Source organism: Rhinopithecus bieti, unplaced genomic scaffold (assembly GCF_001698545.2).
Source record: "Rhinopithecus bieti isolate Rb0 unplaced genomic scaffold, ASM169854v2 scaffold_74680, whole genome shotgun sequence".
In the NCBI taxonomy this organism is placed as follows: Eukaryota; Metazoa; Chordata; class Mammalia; order Primates; family Cercopithecidae; genus Rhinopithecus; species Rhinopithecus bieti.
Window position 1 is genome coordinate 678,025 of NW_016828033.1, and position 20,784 is coordinate 698,808.

The 20,784-nt window shown below is 50.2% G+C and overlaps 2 protein-coding genes across 2 annotated transcripts in view; both read right to left on the reverse strand.

Moving 5' to 3' along the window:
• Positions 1-1,112: 1,112 nt before the first annotated feature.
• On the reverse strand, positions 1,113-12,862 carry AJUBA (ajuba LIM protein). Its single transcript, XM_017864240.1, has 8 exons — positions 10,883-12,862; positions 7,967-8,068; positions 6,267-6,334; positions 6,083-6,145; positions 4,879-5,009; positions 4,744-4,795; positions 3,979-4,047; positions 1,113-3,496 (listed from the first exon to the last, which is right to left on the reverse strand). Exons 1-8 carry the CDS (start codon positions 11,886-11,888, stop codon positions 3,371-3,373), a joined length of 1,617 nt encoding a protein of 538 aa, XP_017719729.1. The 5' UTR covers positions 11,889-12,862; the 3' UTR covers positions 1,113-3,370.
• Positions 12,863-16,533: 3,671 nt separating this feature from the next.
• The window catches only part of CUNH14orf93 (chromosome unknown C14orf93 homolog), a 15,584-nt gene continuing 11,333 nt past the window's right edge, over positions 16,534-20,784 (reverse strand). The window contains exons 3-6 of the mRNA XM_017864241.1: positions 20,017-20,078; positions 19,693-19,796; positions 17,554-17,666; positions 16,534-17,285 (exon numbers count right to left, since the gene is read on the reverse strand). Coding sequence (XP_017719730.1) covers positions 16,866-17,285; positions 17,554-17,666; positions 19,693-19,796; positions 20,017-20,078 — 699 coding nt within the window. The 3' untranslated portion in view covers positions 16,534-16,865. The remainder of the gene's footprint in view (positions 17,286-17,553; positions 17,667-19,692; positions 19,797-20,016; positions 20,079-20,784) is intronic.

Genomic DNA, 20,784 nt, shown 5'->3' on the forward strand with positions numbered 1-20,784 from the left:
CTTTAAAAAAATTTTTTTAAACTTAGCCAGGCATGGTGGTGCATACCTGTAGTCCCAGCTACTTGGAAGGCTGAGGCAGGGGAATTGCTTGAACCCAGGAGGCAGAGATTGCAGTGAGCCATAATTGTGCCACTGTACTCCATCCAGCCTGGGTGACAGAGTGAGACTCCCAACTCTTTTTTCTTTTTCCTTTGAGATGGAGCCTTGCTGTCACCCAGGCTGGAGTGCAGTGGCACAAGCTCGGCTCACTGCAACCTCCGCATCCCGGGTTCACGCCATTCTCCTGCCTTGAGTAGCTGGGACTACAGGTGCCTGCCACCATGCCTGGCTAATTTTTTGTATTTTTGGTAGAGACGGGGTTTCACCGTGTTTGCCAGGATAGTCTTGATCTCCTGACCTCGTGATCCACCCGCCTCGGCCTCCCAAAGTGCTGGGATTACAGGCATGAGCCACCATGCCCGGTTTTCTTTTGAGACGTAACCTTGCTCTGTTGCCCAGGCTGGAGTGCAGTGGCGCAATGGCTCACTGCAATCTCCACCTCCCGGGTTTAAGTGATTCTCCTGCCTCAGCCTCCTGAGTAGCTGGGACTACAGGCATACGCCACCATGCCTGGCTAACTTTTTTATTTTTGGTAGAGACGGGGTCTTACTATGTTGGCCAGGATGGTCCTGATCTCCTGACCTCATGATCCTCCCACCTCAGCCTCCCAAAGTGCTGGGATTACAGGGGTGAGCCACTGTGCCTGGCCAAGACTCCCAACTTAGGTGGGGCTCAGTGGCTCATGACTGTAATCCCAGCACTTTGGGAGGCTGAGGCAGGCGGATCATCCGAGCTCAGGAGTTTGAGGTCACCCTGGCCAACATGGCAAAACCCTGTCTCTACTAAAAATACAAAAATTAGCTGGGTGTGGTGGCGCCTGCCTATAATCCCAGCTACTCAGGAGGCTGAGGCAGGAGAATCATTTGAACCCAGGAGGCAGAAGTTGCAGTGAGCTGAGATTGCACCACTGCACTACTGCACTTCAGCCTGGGCGACAAAACGAGATTCTGTAAAAATGAAAACAAAACAAAACAAAAAACCTGAGGGGATGGATGTAAAGTTACACACGCTTGTCTGGATTTCCCATCACAGGGCCTTTGTATTCACTTATTTAACAATAGTACAGAAGAAGCGATCTCAGCTGTACAAGAAGTAATTCAGTTTCAGAACATTTCTCACTTCAACAAGGTGCATTTTCCCCTCTGGCACTCAGTTGTATAAATCTGAACTCTTTCCCTCTCACTCAAGAGATCTCCTGTATGTATTTCCCAGGTTGGCTGGCACAGTCATCTCAGAATAGCCCCCAAATGTGGAATTTCTGTTGTCAGGAGTCATCATTTCCAGTATGAAACTCACTGAGTGATAGAAAATGAGGACTAAAGATCAAAGATTACTAGATTAATTTGCCTAAAACCAATTCCCCTAAAACCAATTAGTCTAAAATAAATATTTATCAAATCTGCAGCATTTCAAAAGGGTTTAGCAGATTCACCCTCTTAGTTATTACTGTTGTCTGTATAACTTTTCATTGTAAGTCAACTGAATATGCCTCATGCCTATTCATTTGTTTAAGATATACTGGCCTTTTAACAGTAGGAATGTAGAAGTTAGACCAAAGCATCAAAATCACATTGAACTCCATTACATTTTTCAAGGCATTTAATTTGTAAAGGAATATTGGATTAAGAAACAAAAAAAATGATACACAAAATGCCTGTACCAATTGTATTTATTGCTAGAAACTTTAAACTTTTTAAAAAAGTTTTTGAAAGGTAGATAACATAGAAAAAGACATCCATAAAGGTAAGAAGCAATCTCATCATTTACAAAGTGCTGCAAATTTGATAAATTTATGTTGCTGATAATAACTCAGAAGTACTCTTGGATGAATAGATAAAAATCCTTGAAATATCCAAAGCAAGACAAAAAGGAATAGGACACCTAAATGGATATAAACACACCAAAATAGGAATTGAGCTTTTGGCAAATTAGTCATTAAGTCATTAACTTTAAGCAAATAAGTTTTCAGTAAATTGGTTTTAAGAGATCTAGCTTTAGGTGAACTAGTTTCAGGCAAACTGACTAGTACCAAATCAGTGTTTTGCTCCCTCCAGTTCCCCCCAACTGTACTTTTGGGATTGTGATGGATGCAATCCAGGACCCCTCTGAGAGGTGGCAAGTGAGATTCTACTAGGAAACCAAGTGTACAAGTGACCCGAGAAGAGAGTAAGAGACAGAGAGAGAGAGTGTGTGTGTGCGCGCGCATGAACACAACCACACATGCGTACGCTGGGCTGTATGGCTCAGTGCACCTAAACTTGGGAGTGTGGCTAAGCTGAAGCTACCTAGACATCCCCCCACCAAGCTCCACACCCACGCAGACCTGCTTATTACCTACCATAGCCAAGGAGAAGAGCAACCACGTACAAGCACCCACCTAGCCTCCCCAGACCCACGTGAGTCCCTGAGAAAACAGGGAATACAGGCAGCAACCCCACTCAGAGCTGGTCCCCATTCTCAGCAGACAGATGAGGAGCTCTCCTAGTCCTTAGAAGAAGGCCAATAAATAACTCATTAATGAGGTCCAGAGTTTCTACTTCTTCATCCAGATATAGGTGCGGAACCCCATATCTGACATCATGTGTCACAAAAAAGTGAGGAGCTTAAATTTGGTTGCCTAGCAGGAACTCACCACCCTAGACTTGCTGCCTCTCAGGGGAATCCCATCCTGCATCAACCACAACCCCAAAACTCTGGGGTTTGGGGGAGCTGGAGGGAGAATTACACTTTGATTTGGTTCTAGTCAGTTTAGCTGAAACTAGTTGATTTAAAGCTAGGTCCTCTACTCTTGGAATCCGGGACCAGAACATTATGTGACTCATGCACAATCATATACTAGGCCAGACACAGTGGCTTACGCCTGTAATCCCAGCACTTTGGGAGGCCAAGGTGGGAGGATCACTTGAGCCCAGGAGTTCAAGACTAGCCTGGGCAACATGGTGAGATCCCATCTCTAAAACAAACAAAATATATATACTGAAGATACAGAATCAGATGTTCAGAAAGTACTGGAACCCTCCTGTGTGTGCCTAACCTCAGGATGCACACATGGGAAAAAGGCCAGTCACCCCCACCCTGGTAAATATAAGGTTTCTCTTCCACAATCCATTTGGAATGTCATGATCTTTGGGTCTCCAGTCCTTGGGGTCCTCCCCAGAGGACTCTTCTGCCAGGCCTGTAGAGTACATTATTTGCCTTGGCTGGCCTCAGAGAGGCCCACTGGCCAGAGCAGTTTGTCAGTGGTGGTGACAGCAGCAGCAGTGATTGCAGCTCAGATATAGTTGGCAGGGGCTTGTCGGGCACTGAGCCGCTGCATGTGGCAGCCATGGCAAAGCAAGTGCCCATCCAGAGGGAAACAGCAGCAGCCTTCCTCATCACTCAGCTGCATCCGGCAGTCCTAGGGAAGAAGGCACCTAGTTCACCTCAGCCCAGGCACCTTGGATACTGAGGGCATCTTAGGAGTCTACCCTGCTCAACACCTGACTCCTAATAACTGGAAGAAAGGGATGGGGTGGGAAGGGCAGGATGGAAGGGACGGAAGAGCAATCTGAGAAAATATTAATACCTCAGCTGGACACCAGGTGTCGCTGCTGCAGCAGAAATAATGACACAAGCCTGTCTTTACAGCAGTTTGACCAGATTCCCTACTCTTAGAAAGTCCTGACTCTGGGAGAATCAGATTCAGAAAGGACTAAGTAACTTGGACCAGAGAAAGTGGCTGGAGGGGACAAAAAAAAAAGATGGAAGATAGGTCACAGTATCTTTCTGGTTTCCCATGCCCTACACCTCTCCCATAGATGTCTGGTTGTTGCAGGACTTGACTCCTACCCTCTCCCCATTTCCACTTCTTCTCCAGCACCGCTGAACCCCAACACTCACCTCACAGTGGTAGCACTCAAAGTGATAATCCCGGTCCATGGATATCACTCTCACGATGTCCTCACAGCCCTGAAACATGCAGACCCCCATGGAGATGAGAGCAGCATGTTGCTTCACCTCCACCGCCCTCATATATAACCCTTCCCACCCCATGGGAAGATCACACAAATGGCCCCAGTGTCTCTCTGCAATCACCTGTAGTTTTAAGATGCCTCTGCAAATCCTACCAGAACTCTCCTTATCTCCTTCACTGGGCTGCCCCCATGTAGCACACTCCCTCTGTACAAGAGCCCTGGCCTTACCTGCGTCTCCCAGTTGTGGGGGAAGGAAAGGGACAGGAGGCATAAATAAAGTAGGCTAGGCTGAGAACAAGGGAATCCAATAAGATCTGGCTTCTCTCCATAGATACATCCTCTACACACAGCATAAATCATTTCTGACCCATTCCTACCAGTGCTGAGGATTCTTCCCACCTTTTTCCAGCCCCTACATCTGCAGTCTGGTGACCTCGACCTCAAAGAAAGTCTCCTCCTCTGGACTGGGATAGAAGAGATGGAGCCTGGGCCCAGTTAGGCTTTCAGACATGTCCAGGCCCGGATGTTAGGGTCAGGGTGGTGACCCCAAGAGGCAGAGTCACACGGGAATCTTCACAGAGTACATTCCTTGGCACTACCGCTTCCGGCAGGAGGCCAGGCAGCATGTCCCTAACCCTACGCCAGAAGCAGTGGCACTGGCTGCCCTGAAGGAGAACCCAGACATACTGACCTCAGAGGGGAGGATGGGTTGGCCACAGGCTGCACACTTAGGAGCATAATTTCTGAAAGACAGAGGAAAGAGATGAGCTGAGGTTGGGGAATCCCTGGACCCAGTTCCACACTGTATCCCAAGGGGTGGACTCACTTGTGGTAGTCGGTGACACAGTACACTTGGTTGGAGAAGTCCACTGTGAAGGGGATGCCATCCAGGCACTTGTTGCAAACAATGCATCGGAAACAGCCTGGGTGATAGGACTTCCCCATTGCTTGTAGGATCTGGCTCATGGGGTAGCAAGAGAATCAGTCTCCCTCCAGTCTCAGTTCTCCAGCTGCCCATTATGCTCCTTATTACTCCCATTAACCTCATCCAACCCGCTGCTATACTCCTAGAACAATGCTATGTAATGTGGAGGAAGAAGTCTTTAAATGGAGGCAGAAACCCTGAAAAATGCCTGACAGAGCATTCAGGCCAGTAGTGTTTAACTCTGGCTGCATATCAGGATCATCTAGGGAGCTTTTAAAAAACATCAATGCTTGGGCCCTCCTCCAGGCCTATTATCACAATCTCTGGTGATGGGATCCAAACTTTTTTTTTTTTTTTTTTTTTAGTTCTTCCCAGCTGATCTGCTAGGCTACCATGATTGATAATCACTGATTTAATCCTATCTCTCCTTTTTACAGGAAATAAAACTGAATCCCAAGTGATTCTAACCAGTAGCAGAAAGGGGATTAAGACTCAGGACCCCAGGCTGGGCACAGTGGCTCATGCGTGTAATCTAGCACTTTGGGAAGCTTAGGCAGGAGGATCACTTGAGGCCAGAAATTCGAGACCAGCCTGGCCAACATGGCAAAACTCGTCTCTACTAAACATACAAAAATTAGCCACGCATGGTGGCGCATGCCTGTAGTCCTAGCTACTTGGGAGGCTGAGGCACAAGAATCACTTGAACCTGGGAGGCAGAGGTTGCAGTGAGCCAAGATCATGCCACTATGTCAGAGCGAGACTCTGTCTCAAATAAATAAATAAATAAATAAATAAATAAATAAATAAATAAATGAAAAGACTCAGGACCCCACACTCCTAGCTCAGGCTGGAAGGCCTGGCTGTGCGTGCAGAATTAGGGAGGGGCCAAGTCACAGAAGCCTAGGTTGACAGGCTTTTGAGCCCAGACTTGATACCATAGGCAGAGGGAAGCCACTGTAAACAGCTGCTCTGGGGAGGAATGGGATGAAAGTGATTCATCTGGTGACAGGCTTCTTCCCCCAACCTTCTCTCAGTATCCATTTAGTCCCTGATTCCGCTCCTCAGCCTCACAGTGAGAGTTCTCAGCTGAAGGCACTTTACTTACCTTCTCCAAAATCAAGTGACCACAGACACAGCATTTCTCAGCTGCCTCCTGAAACCCTGAAAACTAAAGTAAAAGACAAAGGGAAGCTGTTATCAAACTCAGAATGATGGGTGGTACTCCAATGGGCCACCAAGAAGGGGGTCAGTATGGAAACCAATTCCAGGTCCAGGTGACCCTTACTCACCAGATAATCTTCCTCACAGTACACAGAGCCGTTGACACTGTAGAAAGCCTTGCAACGCAAAGTTCGCCCTAGAAACAGCAGAAAAGGGGCTGGAACCTATCCCACAGCCCAGGTGCAAGACTTCTGGGGTCACTGCTCCCCAGTGCTGCATAATATATTTAAACCTGGACTTTGTACTTTTCCTCCTAACTGCTGTCTGTCCTTCTTCCCCACACAAAAATTCCATCTGATGCAATTCCAATTTGCTTTGACTTCATTCCAGCCAACTTCCCCTCTCTTCTGCTTGCTGCTCCTCCAGCTCCTGCCTCCTTAACAGTTTTCTAGGGCCCTCCCCTAAACAAACTGCCTTCCTCTCCAGTGCACAGGAAGCCACCTGGGAGAGTAAAGCCAACTACATGCTGGAATACATGAGCTCTTAATAAGGTACTATATGATTTGCATAGAGAGAATCACATTGTTACAGGCCTTGCCCTCTGGGACCCTTCAACCTAGAAGCCTTTTCGCCTGAGCATATCTATCCTGCTCTCAAAGGCCTATCTGTCTCCTTCTAGGGACAGACTCCATGGAGGTCAGGACTGGAGTTACTGCAGGAGGACAAAGTGCTTTGTTTGGAAGCAAAGCAGGTCCCCTTTCCTGTTTGTTTAAGGCTGCTTCCCTAAGCTTAGAGGGACCCAGAGTCTCTAGGGTAAGAGACAACCCAGGATCTTCTTCTAGCAGACAAGGCAGGACCATTCCCCATGTGACCAACCCCCAGGAACTGCTCCCAGGTGTCTACATTATCAGGGATAGGGGAGGAGTGAGAACAGGTGGAGCATGAGCAATTTTCCCACCTTTGCCTTCTTCCCCTCAAAATCCCCACTTCCAACTCTGTCCAATGGGTTAGGAAAGCTGACTTAGAAGCTCATGAGACACAGGGGAGGAAAGAGAGGGAAAGCGATATAGCCAGAAGAGGCCCTGTAAACAGAAGGATAGACAGACAGATGAGCCTAAAGAGAACGAGGCAGAAACTGGGGGAGTGAGAAAAGCTGAGTGCTGAAGTCAGACAGGCAGAGATAGGAGATTAAAGGTTTAGCAAAGGAATCAGAATGGGTAAGCAGTGAGGAGGGGGTAATGAGGGAGGGGAGGGGGGCAGTTAAGGCCGCTGGGAGCATCCCCCCTTTCCAAGTGGGCCTCCTGAGCTAACAGTGGCAGGCATTCCTGGAGCGTGATGTCATCAGCTTGGCATGGCCCGGTGGCCTGCACTCTAGTGAGGTGGCTGAACTCTGACCAGCCAAGAGAAAACCCCCCTCTCCGCCCCTAGCAGCTCCCCACTCCCCCAGCCTGCCCCCACCCTCCCCACATTCCAATCTTTCACTGTCGCCCCAGGCAACTTGGCTGCCCAAGACCAAGCCCCACCAAGAAGCTGGAGGGCCAGGCGAGTCCAGGATGGGCAAACAGGGAGGCACGAGAGGGAGAAACAGAGGTGAGGAAGGAAGGAGGGACTCCAGAAAGGAGACCCACCAGGGGGAGGCAGAGCCAAGTAGAGGGCAGACAAGGAAGCAAGAGAGGCGGAGCAGCTGCGGACCTCCAGACACTTGGTGGGGATCCAACAGCTGCTCTGTGAGCAAATGAAGAGGCAAAAGCTCGCCTCCTGTTCCCTATAGCACTTGTGTGTATGTGGGCAGGGGAGGGGAGTGCTTGAGTGTTGGGGCTACACTCACCACAAGAGCAGCAGACAAAGCACTGGGTGTGGTAGAGGCTGTCCAGGGCCTGGCAAGCATTGCTCTGCCCATAGATGCCTTTGTTGCACTTGATACAGGTGCCTGAGAAGAGAAAAGAGTGTCACACTCTACTCCCCCAGGTCAAAACCAGGGATTCCCAAGCTTTCCTGACTGCCCTTTCCTGATGTGCCAGGGGTCACAGTCTCCCTTTGATGGGCTCCCTTCTGAGAAGAGAAGATAAGAAATAATGACATGTAGCAAGATCTTGGTTGAGCAGATCCATTCTTGTTTAATTGCTCAACAGATATTTTCTGAGCATCTATTTTGTGCTTAACACAGCACCACTACCTGAGGAAACCTGGAGAAAGTCAGAGATATGGTCCCTGGCATTCAGATGCTTAGTTTCTGTTGGGGAGAAAAGATTATACAGGCAAGGTATGATCTCTGTTGCAGTGTGTAGGATGAATGGTCAAAGATGCCGGTCCACAGGTGCTCAGCAGCAGACTTAAAAAAACTTTCTAGAGAAAGCAGGCTAGGCCCAGAAAGCCTCTCTGGGACTTCAGTTTCCCATCAGTCAAACGAGCTGTTCAGTTATAGTATGATTTCTCTCTGCTGCAGACTTCCAAGGATGGAGAAAAGGATCTGGCTCAGCAGAGGGCTCTGTGCAGAGGGGATGAGGTGAGCATGACTCCTGTGGGGAGGTGGCTGCTGAGAATGTAGGGTGTGTTCCAGGAACCAGGGTTGAACAGGAAAGCAGGGAGAGTAGCAGAGCCCCTGATGCCTCCTAATCACCTTCTATCTTGGGAAGAACACAGAACTGAACTGCTTGCTATTCCCCAAAATCCCCCGCTAAGATATATACACCTGGCTCTGGGACTCGCCTTTCCTGGGTGTGTTCTTCCCTCCCTCCACTCCCCAATTCCAGGCCCATGAGTGAGGGCTAGGGCCTGTCTTTGGGGAGCAGATCCCAACGGGCCCGCCCCACCTCTCCCCCTCGGCAGGCTGCCACACTCCCTGCCTGTTGGGGCCCATCCCAGTCTTTGCCCAGGGGCTTGGGAGCCTGTGCAGCAGCTGCAGCAACTGATGGGCCCAGACCTGTCCTGCTCCCACCCTCTGGCAGCTGGGCAAGGCTGAAGCCAAGGAAGAGGGCCCCTACTAGGGGCAGGAGGAGGGTATAGTCAAGCTGGGGCTGGCGGCACAAGGGGTATGTAGGGGTTGTCAAAGGAGGCAATCTGACTCCCAGGGAGAAGGGGCCCCCATCTCTGAATTCAAAATGTGGCTTCCTCATGGAAGTGAAGATCTGCCCCAAGATTGCCATGCCAGGGGCTCCTGTCAGAGCTGTTCTTTAGGAAACCTTGGCCGTTATGGGAAGAGCAAATGAAACTGTTCAGGCACATTGGCCTTACCTCCTCTAACCCAGCATATCTACACCTATGTTCTTCCTGCTATTTTATTGCAGTTTCTCTGAGTTCCTTTCTTCCTTTTGGCTCGATGGTTCAGCCAAAAAGACTTCTTTACTAGCCACCTCTCCTGGGCCTCAAAACGAAACTGCTAAATGGGCCCTGTCATTCAGTCTTCCTTGATCAAAGTGGTTTGGCATCATCTCCTCTGGGCTTTCCTCTTGGTGGATTTGGAGGTGGGGAAAAGAATGGGGGTGGAGGTTGGGGGTTGAGTTATGCAGCGCCCTTGTAGCCTGCCGCCCTGCTACCTCTGAACCTCCTACCCAACCATCCCTCCCTGGCCGCCTTCCTCTTCCTATTCACTTTTGTAGCCATAGAGTTCTACAGCATGGGGTCCAGGAGTGGGGCATGAGTGGTGAGAAGAGATGCTTGGAAAAGTGAAAGAGGCCCACAGCCCTTAGGGGGTAAGCTGCCACTGCTTTCCAATCACAATCATATTCAAAGTTTTTTAGGTGTGTAGTAGTGCCTGTGAATTCTGACTAAAAGATCTTTCAAGACCCTAATGTTCCTCATAGCTGAGACATATAATCAATCAATACTTCTTGAACAGAGTAGGGGAGGGAGACAGCGACCAGGTTTCCTTAACAGTGTCAGGAAGTAAGGCGCTACTTCTAGCCTGAATTCTGACAGGTTATAGCCAGAATTCAAGACCAGGTTATTTCTGGCAATAACACAGGGTCGTTATCCATCCAGAGGTAATGGTGTCCCAGTAGTCATGGCTTTTGCCCTGACTTCCGGAGGATGGGGAAAATAGAGGCTGGTACTACTGGGTCTCTGATTAAATGCCCACGCACGCACCTAGTCAACAGGACTGGGGAGGGACAGCAGTTGGGTCCCAGGGCGCTCCATCCTGCCTCCCAGGCTCCATTTCCCCGACAGCCGCCACTACTCTGTGTGTGCTAGGGAGCGCCCCCCCATCCCTGAACCCTACCCCTCCGCCGCGCGTCGGCGGCCGCCCCGCCCGTGGGCACCTGGAGCGCCCGGGCAGGAGTCGGCACGCACGAGGCCAGCCTGCCCCGCCCCCCCACCCGCGCATTCTCCAAATTCCTGCGGGCGGAGCCTGGGCCCGGGTGGGGGCGCGGCGCGCACAAACCTCCAGGGGCACCGCAGTGAAGGGGGGAGCAGGTTGGGGGGGATGCGCCCTCACCGCCCCACTTGGTCCCTTCCCTACGAGGCCTCCTGCCGCGAAAAACCGAGGTTCAAATGCTTGAGAAACGGACTCACGCGATACCAGGAGGGTTGAATTTAGCAGAAATAAGGAGCCCTGGTTCATTTGAAAACTAGCAAGAAGGGGAAAGTGCTCTGGGGCCGCCCCCAATCCATCCCTCTTGTTTCTTTCCTAGTCCCGCGTCTTCACTTCGGACCCTCGGGCGCCGGCACTTTGGGCCTTCGGGGCAGTGGAGAACCGAATGCTGTGACGGGTCCCTTCCCGTCCCTAACCACTTCTATCACTCACCGAAGTAGTCCTCCCTGGCCTCCGACTCCCGCATCCTGGCCCGGGCGGCCTCCGGAACGAAAGGACCTGGCGGCTCTTCCAGACCCGATGGCTCAATCCCCGAGGGTTCTCCGCGGGCGCTAGATTCTCGCCCACCGGTGCCCACCGTCAGGCGAAGCAACGCTGTTAGCTCGTCCTGGTACCGGGCGCCCACGGCGCAGTCCCCGTAGCCGGTCACAGAGTGTCGTCCGGGTTGCGCCCCCCGTCTCTCCAAGGGCCCCGCCGCTCCCACTCCGGCCCCGGCTAGAGCTCCAGGGCTGCCCAGGGCCGGGGGATACGAGTGGCGGCTTTCCTGGCAGCCGAACCCCGCAGGCCGCTGAGCATACAATCGGTCCAGGGCGGCGTGGAGCTCCGGATAGGCGGACGGGACCCCTCCGGGAGAATAGCCTGCCGGTGCTCCGGCCAGCGGTGGGCCAAACAGGCACGGCCCCGCTGGCAAGGGGCTCCCGTGGCGCTGGTCGTAGCCCATGCTGATGCCGCTGGTGCGATTGCTGCAGGGCCGGCTACTTCCAGCTCCGCCAGCCCCCGCCCCGTCCAGCAGCAGGCTGCCCCGGGGGCTGGACGGCTTGCTAGCGTCGCTGGCCGAGCTACTGGCGAAGCTGGAGCGGGGGCTGAGGGCCGGGGCCGTGGCCTCCAGCCGAAAATCGGGGGGCAACGACTGAGGTAGAGGCAAGGCCCGGGTGGGCGGCGGCCCCCCGGGAAAGGAGCCTTCGTAGCGCGGCGCCTCAAAGGAGCCGCGCTGATTCCGCTCAGCGTCCAGGGAACCTTGCTCCCGGGCCGGCTCTAACGGCTCATCCCCAGGTCCCCCAGTAGCTCCTCGGGGCCCTGACTTCCTAGGTCCCCCCAACCCACTTAGGCGCCCCTTGCCCGGCCCGGGGGTCCCGTCAGACCCAGACCGGCTAGATTCACCCTTTCTGCGGCCGAACTTCTCCAGCAGGCGACTGGCTTTCTCTCCTAACCGCTCCATGCCCTCGGGTCTGGGGCCTCTCGCCCCCTCCCCGCCTGGCACCCTGCGGCGTCTCGGCGGCCGGTTCTCTTTCTCTGCAGCCGGACTCTGGTTCCCCAGTGGCACAGGGGAAGCACAGGGGCTTAGCGGGCGGCCTGGATGCCCGGCGCCAGGAATCCCACAGCATCCCCCAGCGGGAGGGGCTGCGTCCCCTCGCGCATCTGGGGCTGAGCGGGGCTAGCAGGGTCTCTGGCCGCGGCTGTCCCGTCCGCAGGTCTATCTGTTCACGCGTCGACTCGCCCGACTGCCCCACTCTCCCCTGCCCCCGCCCCCCTCGCTCTCACGCTAGCCACGGACCGAACTTCTCTCCCAAACTTTTGTCTGCTTGGCCGGATCTACTTTCCTAGGAGGGCGGAGCGCGGTGTGTGTGAGAGGGCCGGGGGTGTCCGCGCAGGAATAGCTGCTGTGCGTGCAGAGAGAGCGCTGGCGCTAACTGCCCTGGATGTGGAGGCCTGCGGACTGTAGATGAGAGGCGGGCAGGGGCAGTTGGGGCAGCTGCCCCTACAACACTCAAGAATTGAAACAGGAAAGAGTGTGGGGGTAGGGGACGGGGACTCTTTGTCTGCAGTTGGAATGCGCGGAGGGGCATGGTGGAATGTGTCGCGGCTTGGGACCCGACGACAGGAGGCATGTTCTGCGCTAGCACCGTGACTTTGTTCCCAGCGTGGGGACTGTGGGAGAGATGGAGAGAGACTGGTACAGAGATGGTGAGACAAGGAGAGAGCCATAAAGAGGAAGACAGAGAGAAAGAAGACAAATGCATAAAGAGGTTCAGAGACGTGTACGTAAAGACAGCCCTGAAAGGCGACGAAGCCACAGAGAGAGGTGGAAGACAGGTAGCGAAAGAAAGGGTGAGCTGGGGAGCAAAGAGGAGTGTGGACGATGCAGAGACCGAAGGGTGCGCAAAGGAAAGGACAAGCTTGACCAGATAGAATGAGAGACAGATAAACTGCAATTAAAATCCACCACCTTCTGGACCCAAAAGTTTTGTGATGGTGGATAAATTTTGTGTTTGTAAAAGCAGTGAAAAGGAGTGAGGAAAATGGGACTAACCTCTGCCTTGAGAGGGAGGGAAAGAGATCTACTGTGTGTGTAGAAGCAGTGAAAAAGAGTGAGGAAAAGGTTTGGGACTAATCTCTACCTTAAGGGTAGGACAGTTAGAGAGATAGACAGACACCCCCTGGTGTTGGGAAATGAGATTTTTAGCAAACATTTCAGGTGATTATGGAGATCGAAGGCCTGGTTTTAGGGCCAACGAATACCTTCCCCTGTTGGTTTTGGTCGACAGAAGACTGGTGACCCAGAGTAAGTATTAAGAGGAAGAAAAGAAATGCCATGTAGAGGATTTGCAAATGAAAATGAACAGGATGGAAAAGAGACTGATATTGAATATTTTAGAAGGATCAAGAATAAGGAAAAGAAACCCTGGCTGAAGCGGCCGGGCGCAGTGGCTCACGCCTGTAATCCTCACCACTTTGGGAGGCTGAGGCAGGCAGATCATCTGAAGTCAGGAGTTCGAGACCAGCCTGGTCAACATGGTGAAACCCCATCTCTACTAAAAATACAAAAATTAGCCAGACGTGGTGGCGCACGCCTATAGTCCCAGCCACTCGAGAGGCTGAGGCAGGAGAATCACTTGAACCCGGGAGACGGAGGTTGCAGTGAGCCAAGATCACGGCCACTGCACTCCAGCCTGGGCCACAGAGCAAGCCTCCGTCTCAAAAAAATTCTAAATTTTTTAAAAGAAACCCTAGATGAAGCTAAACATACCTAATTAAATACCAGCCAACGACCGGGCGCGGTGGCTCACGCCTGTAATCCCAGCACTTTGGAAGGCTGAGGCAGGTGGATCACGAGGTCGGGAGTTTGCAACCAGCCTGGCCAGTATGGTGAAACCCCGTCTCTACTAAGAATACAAAAATTAGCTGGCATGGTGGCACACACCTGTAGTCCCAGCTACTTGGGAGGCTGAGGCAGAAGAATCGCTTGAACCCGGAAAGCGGAGGTTGCAAAGAGCCGAGATTGCGCCACTGCACTCCAGCCTGGGCGACAGAGGGAGATTCCGTCTCAAAAATTTTTTTTAAAAAACAGCCAATTAATTTTGCCCAGACTAGAACATCAGGGGCAAGGGGCGGAGGAAGTAGAATGGAGAAGGAAATGACTCCTTTGTATTTAGATAGTAAATGAGTATGAAAATTATATGCAAATAAGTTGTGCATATTATTTTCATCTCAACATTTTGAACACCTTTTATAATCTTAGTGTAGCCTTAGGGAATGTGGAAAGAAAGGAGGTTAATATCTTTTGGGAAATTAATTTGTGCCAAACTATTTGGCTTCTTTGTCCTAGTTGCATTGTCTCCCTGACCTCATCTCCCCTGAGAATCAGCCTCTCTGTTTCCCTGGTCAAGGCCACAGCTTTTCTCTGATCCTGAGGAGAGTTTCCTACCAGACTGGAAGCAGGGAGGACTGAAAGCACTAGGAACAGAGGGGAGCTATCAGATTGCATCTAACACTGCTGTGAGCAACATCTTCAGAATTAACCATAATGTGTTCCCTCCTTTCCTGTGTCCAGATGGGGAAGGAGAACCTTGATTCTTCCTTCCAATTGCATCCAAAATATCCACACAACTTCCAAATACTAAGATTTGGAAGCTTTGATCCTTTGGGGTGAGGATGGGAAAGGAAATCTTATGAAATGTTGAGAAGTCATTAAAGGAGGCCCATGCAAGAGGTGGTGGTAACGTTGGGCACAATTGGGATGAATAGCCTGTGTTTTCAAGGGATAACTGGAAGCAGAGATGAGTGAAGGGGAAGAAGCAGAAGATGCATATGCTAATAGGGCATGCTCCAATAGTGCTCATGACCTCAGGTGGCCTCTCCAGTCTGAACTGGAGCTGGGATCTCCAAAGGCCCTCTTCATCCCCAATACTTTAATTATAATCTGTATACACAGGTGACTCCCTAATCCATATTTCCAGCCCAGTCTTTCTTGGACTTAAAAACTCAACTAACTACTAGCATCTCCACATGGCTGTCTCAGAAGCACCCAATATCCTAAACTGGGATCTTCTCTGCCTCATGAAACTGGCTCCTCTAGCATTCTCTGAGTAAATGGCACAATCCTGTTAGCTGCTTAAACTAGAAATCTGAGCATCAACCCTATGTCCTCCTTCTCCCTGAACCTCAAATCCAACCAAGTCCTATCAATCACCAAGTTCTATTAATTCTGCTTCCTAAACATCTTCCAAATCTGTCCTCCCCTCATCACCACTATATATGTCAAGTCACCATCTTTCCTCTCCTAAACCAATGCAAAAGTCTCCTGGTCAAGGCTTGCTCCCTGCAATCCATCTTATACCCTGAGGTCAAGTGATTTTTCAGTACAGAAGCTTTTCAACTTACAATGGAGTTATGTCTGGATAAACCCATCCATTATAAATTGAAAATATCATAAGGCAGAAGTGCTTCTTCAACTTACGATATGTTCAGCTTAAAATGGGTTTATCTGATGTAACTGCATCATAAGGCGAGGAGCATACCGAATCATTTTGCACCATCGTAAAGTTGAAAAATCCTAAGTCAAACCATCCTAAGTCAAACCAGTGAGTTGGGGACCTCCTGTAGGCAAAACCTGTAGTTTTATTTCCCTGCTAAAAAAAACTTTCAACAATTTCTCACTGCCCTTGGGCTGAAGTCTGTACTCTATATTATGAGGTCTCACTCTCCAGCCTCTCCTCTAGCATTATCCCTTCCCCAAACCAGTCTGCAGTAGAACTGGACCTTGTCTGTACTCTCTCTTGCCCCTGGACTTTTGTACCTGCTGTTCCGTGTTTGGAACACTCTCTTAGCCTCCGCTTTCCTTCTCCTGATTAACTCTTCCCCAGTTTAGACATTACACCCTCTCAGAAGCCACCTTTCCACACTGCAAGAGTAGGTTAGCTACCCCTGCTGTATATTGCTATAGTGCACTCCACTCCATCCACCATGGTCACCCTTATCACAGTTCATTTCATTGCCTACTCCACTGCCTGGCTTCCTGACTAGACTAAAAAAAATCTGTACAGCGTCCAACCTTATCAACCATAGCAGAGTACCTGACACCTAGTAAAGCAATCAATATTTGTTGTAAGAATGAATAAATATAAAGCCATTTTTGCTTTTCAATCCATCCAAAATGCACACCCCTTCTTCAAAATACAGCTTGGCTAACAGGACCAAGAAATAGCTGCAAAGCTGTGTATTTTGCTTGGTCACATAGTGGGAGAGACGCTGCCGGTGAGACATGGGAACTCTTTAAGCCTAATTTCCTCATCGGCAAGATAGGAACAGTAAAATTTTCCTCATGTAATTCAATAAGCAATAGCTATTATATCAGGATCCCAATTCCCCAATAGTGAGAACTTGTGTTCCTCTGGTCAGAAGACTCAAGCTCATGACTGAAACTGCCCACCAGGTGGCGGTATTAACCTGGACTGGTCCTGTTCAGGTTCCACTGCAGAGCAAGACCAGTAGTCATGGGGAAGCAAAAGGTGCAACCTGGGAGGCTTCCTCAGAGCTTTGGGTGGAACTGGGCAGGGGCAGAAACAACTCAGAGACGGGGCATATGTCAAGAAGGCCTCATGTTTCTTGGACCCATCCTCCTCCTTTTCTCATCCCAGGCTTCTCCGAGACACTGTTTATGCTGAGGAATAAACATTTTCTAGCTTACTGTTCACAGAGGAGGGAGTTTCTCCCCTTCTAGATAAGTTTTTATCCCACCAGAGTGTTCTGCTTCCATTTCCGGTAGAGACTGTGTTAAAAAAAAAAAAAAAAAAAAAGAGGCAAATGTGCTTTCTCAGACTGCACAGAGCATCTCATTATTTTGTGAAGCCCCATGGCCACCTATTTCTGAGACATGGGGCATGGCGGAAGCCAGAGTTATTCTTGGCTGTAGATTTTATTCATCCTTTTCCACCTTGATTTCAATGAATGAGTTCAAGTCAGGACAGCAGGTTTTGTGGGGTTGGTCAAAAGATGGGGAGACAGGTGCATTCTCATCCCCTCCCTCATCTTCCTCTTCTTGGAAATTAGGATTGTAAAGTTCTGGTGGAAGGAGCTGGGCTTCAGCAGAAGGCAGTCTGTCTGAGGGAGGCCCATACACACGGTTGGCTTTGGTGCCATGCTTAGAGTTAGCATCCAGGTGGTAGCAGAGCTCTGTGAGGCGCTGGGCCCGGAAACGGGGAGGGCGGGCCACCCACACACCTGGCTCATTAAGACTGTCCTCTTCATCTGACATCAGCTCCTCTGTCACATCCTTCCACAGACGTTGGTCCTCAGGTCCAAAATGCCTCATGATACTGGATCGATTGGCAAAAAGCTAAGGCAGGAACCCAGGAGATAGATTAGGAAGGTAAACATTCTGTGGATTAGATTTGGGGAAAAGGTTTGGTGGGGAAGGCTGTGTAAAATCTGTGCCTAAGTGAACCCAGTTCCCAAGTCAGATCTTAGCACTGGCTCACTGTTCTTTTCTATCTTCCTACATTCCTGGCTCTCAACCCTATTCTCAGATGCCATGTCCTCTGGCCCTTCCCACTTAGGGAAGGGTTTAGAGTTTAGTTTCTTGAAAGAAAGGCCTAGAAACCTACCCGATATCGGCGACTTCGAAGTTTCTTCTCCTCTTTTTCCTTCAGGCCTTTAAAGGGGTTCAGGGAGTTGCGATACTCACGCCTCTTAGTGAGGAAGTAGGCCACACAGGCTCCTGAGGGAGAGGGAAGGAAGGGAGCAAGAAGGAGGGTCCTCTAGAGTAGTGGTCCTCAGCCCGTTTTTCTGCCCTAACACTAATGAATGGGAGGTTGGGGATCACTACTTAGATGATGGGCTTTTTTTTTTTGAGACATAGTTTTGCTCTTGTTGCCCAGGCTAGAGTGCAGTGGCACAATCTCGGCTCACCACAACCTCTGCCTCCTGGGTTCAAGTGATTCTCCTGCCTCAGTCTCCCAAGTGGCTGGGATTACAGGCATGTGCCACCACACCCAGCTCTTTTTAGTAGAGACGGGGTTTCTCCATTTTGGTCAGGCTGGTCTCGAACTACTGACCTCAGGTGATCCACCTGCCTCAGCCTCCCAAAGTGCTGGGATTACAGGCGTGAGCAACCGCACCTGGCCTAGATGCTGGGCTTTCTTGGCATAGACATTAGCATCTATTCACTCCTCTTTGGTTTAGGTTTCTTTTTTATTTATTTATGATTTGTCACCCAGGCTTGGGGGCAGTGGCATGGTCATAGCTCACTGCAGCCTCAAACTCCTGGGCTTAAGTGATCCTCCAGCCTCAGCTTCCTGAGCAGCTGGGACTACAGGTGCACACACCATGGCCGGCTAATTGGTTTAGCTTTCTTTGCCCACCTCCACCTCCAACACTAACTCCTCTCAAATATCTCCCACTGGAAAAAGACAACTCCACTTGCTCCTGTGTCTCCCAGTTCCCTCCACCAAATAAAACCTACCCCTTCTTGGGCGTGGTGGCTCACACCTGTAATCCCAACATTTTGGGAGGCCTCCTGATAAGGCAGGAGGATTGCTTGAGCCCAGGAGTTTGAGACCAGCCTGGGCAACATAGTGAGACTCAGTCTCTATTTAAAAAAAAATTTAAAAATGGCCAGGCGCGGGTGGCTCAGCCTGTAATCCCAGCACTTGGCGAGGCCGAGACGGGTGGACCACGAGGTCAGGAGATCGCAGGACCATCTGCGGTCCTACCACTGTGAAACCCTTGTCTCTACTAAAAAATACAAAAAACTAGCCTGGCGAGCATGCGCGGGCCGCTGCCTAGTCCCAGTACTCGGGGGAGGCCTGAGGCCAGGAGAATGGGCGTAAACCCGGGAAGCGGGAGCTTGCAGTTGAGCCCGAGATTGCGCCACTGCACTCCAGCCTGGGCGACAGAGCGAGACTCTGTCTCAAAAAAAAAAAAAAAAAATATTAAAAAACAATAACAATCTACCCCTATTGCCACTCTTGATATAAGATTACAAGTATTTTTTCTTTTTTTTGAAACAAGGTTTGCCCACACTGGAGTTCAGTGGCACAATCTTGGCTCACTGCAACCTCCACCTCACAGGCTCAAGCAATCCTCCCACCTCAGCCTCCCAAGTAGCTGGAACTATGTCATGCATGCCATCCCGCCCAGTTGATTTTTGTTATTTTTGTTTGTTTGTTTGTTTTGGTAAAGATGGGGTTTCGCCATGTTGCCCATGCTAGTCTCAAACTCCTGGGCTGAAGCAGTCCTCCTGCCTTGGTCCCCCAAAGTGCTAGGATTATAGGGATGAGCCACGGTACCTGGCCCTACCAGTACTTTTTCAGCAGAAGCTTTCGTAATACTGCAGTGTTAGCTACAAATAACAAAAGAGAGCAAGGAAAGAGAAAGCCTGGGAAATAATATTTAGGGACCAAGGGGCAGGCCTGGCTTCTGAACATAACACCTCCTCATAACACCTTAGATTCCTCCTTCTTATAACACCTTAGATTCAAGACCTGCATAAACCGAATACATGATGGTGTTCTAGTCCTTTCCTTCTCTCATTTTCGTTTCAGACTGAGAGGGAAATAAACAGGCAATTTGAGATAATTCTATTAATATATTTTAGGTGAGAATAGCCAAAAAAAGTTTCAAATCCACTATTTTCAAAACCACCTAAATCATCTCTATTATTCCTCTTCTCCTCTGACCAAGAAAGAGGAGTGGGAGGAGAGGGGGAGAAAGGATGGCATAGGAGTTAAACCAGTTTTTCTCACCTTTTAGCTCCTTATCAGTGTAATTGTGGGGACTAGTCACCAGCTCTTGCTTGAGCTTTTCCAGAAGAAACTTCACTACTGAAATATTCCAAGAGGACTTGATGCTGCCACAAAGAGAAGAGAATGAATAAGGTTGTTGGCTTTGTAAGAGCCAGACAAACAGAGGTACCCGGCACTAATCAACTTTGTGGCAAATCCCTCCATGGCCTAAGAAGGTGTGGTGAGATCAAAGCCTGAGTCTCATTGCTGTATTGGAGCACCCCCCTCTACTTCCCTGTCCTTAGCAAAGTACCTTCTCATTCTTTTTCCTCAAGGGGACCATACCTTTCAGACCCATTGAATCTCTTGTCATTGGTGATGTGGTTATGCACATTGTGGACCAGTTTCTAGGGGAAAAAAAGAAAACATAATCAAGCCAAGAGTGGATATTATAAAAATTCTCCTCTGGTCCCTACTGTAAAAAGGCATTATCCCTAAGGGGCTCTCTGCCTGAATCCTTCCCAGAGCCTAGGTACCATTTCAGTAGATGCCCTTTCTAAGCCAAGAGCCTATCCAAGTTACTATTGCAAGTGGGGTCTTCCCTGACTTTTCATTTCATGTGTGTCAGGATTCCAGGATCATCCCTGGCCTTACTTCTGCTCCTGAGTAGTGTGATCACTAGGGCAGAGGGTCTCAAACATTTCCATGAACATACCCCTGATACCAGAGAAAGCAAGTATATACCAGGAGTACTGCGAGTGAACATTTCTTTTTTACTTTTCTTTTTTTTTTGAGACGCAGTCTTGCTCTGTCACCCAGGCTAGAGTGCAGTGGCGCGATCTCGGCTCACTACAACCTCCGCCTCCCAGGTTCAAGCAATTCTCCTGCCTCAGCCTCTCGAGTAGCTGGGATTATAGTCACCTGCCATCATGCCTGGCTAATTCTTGTATTTTTGCAGAGATGGGGTTTCCCCATGTTGGCCAGGCTAGTCTTAAACTCCTGCTCTCAGGTGATCTGCCTACGTTGACCTTCCAAAGTGGTGGGATTACAGGCATGAGCCACCACGCCCAGCCAAGTGAACATTTCTTTTTTTTTTTTTTTTTTTCACAAATA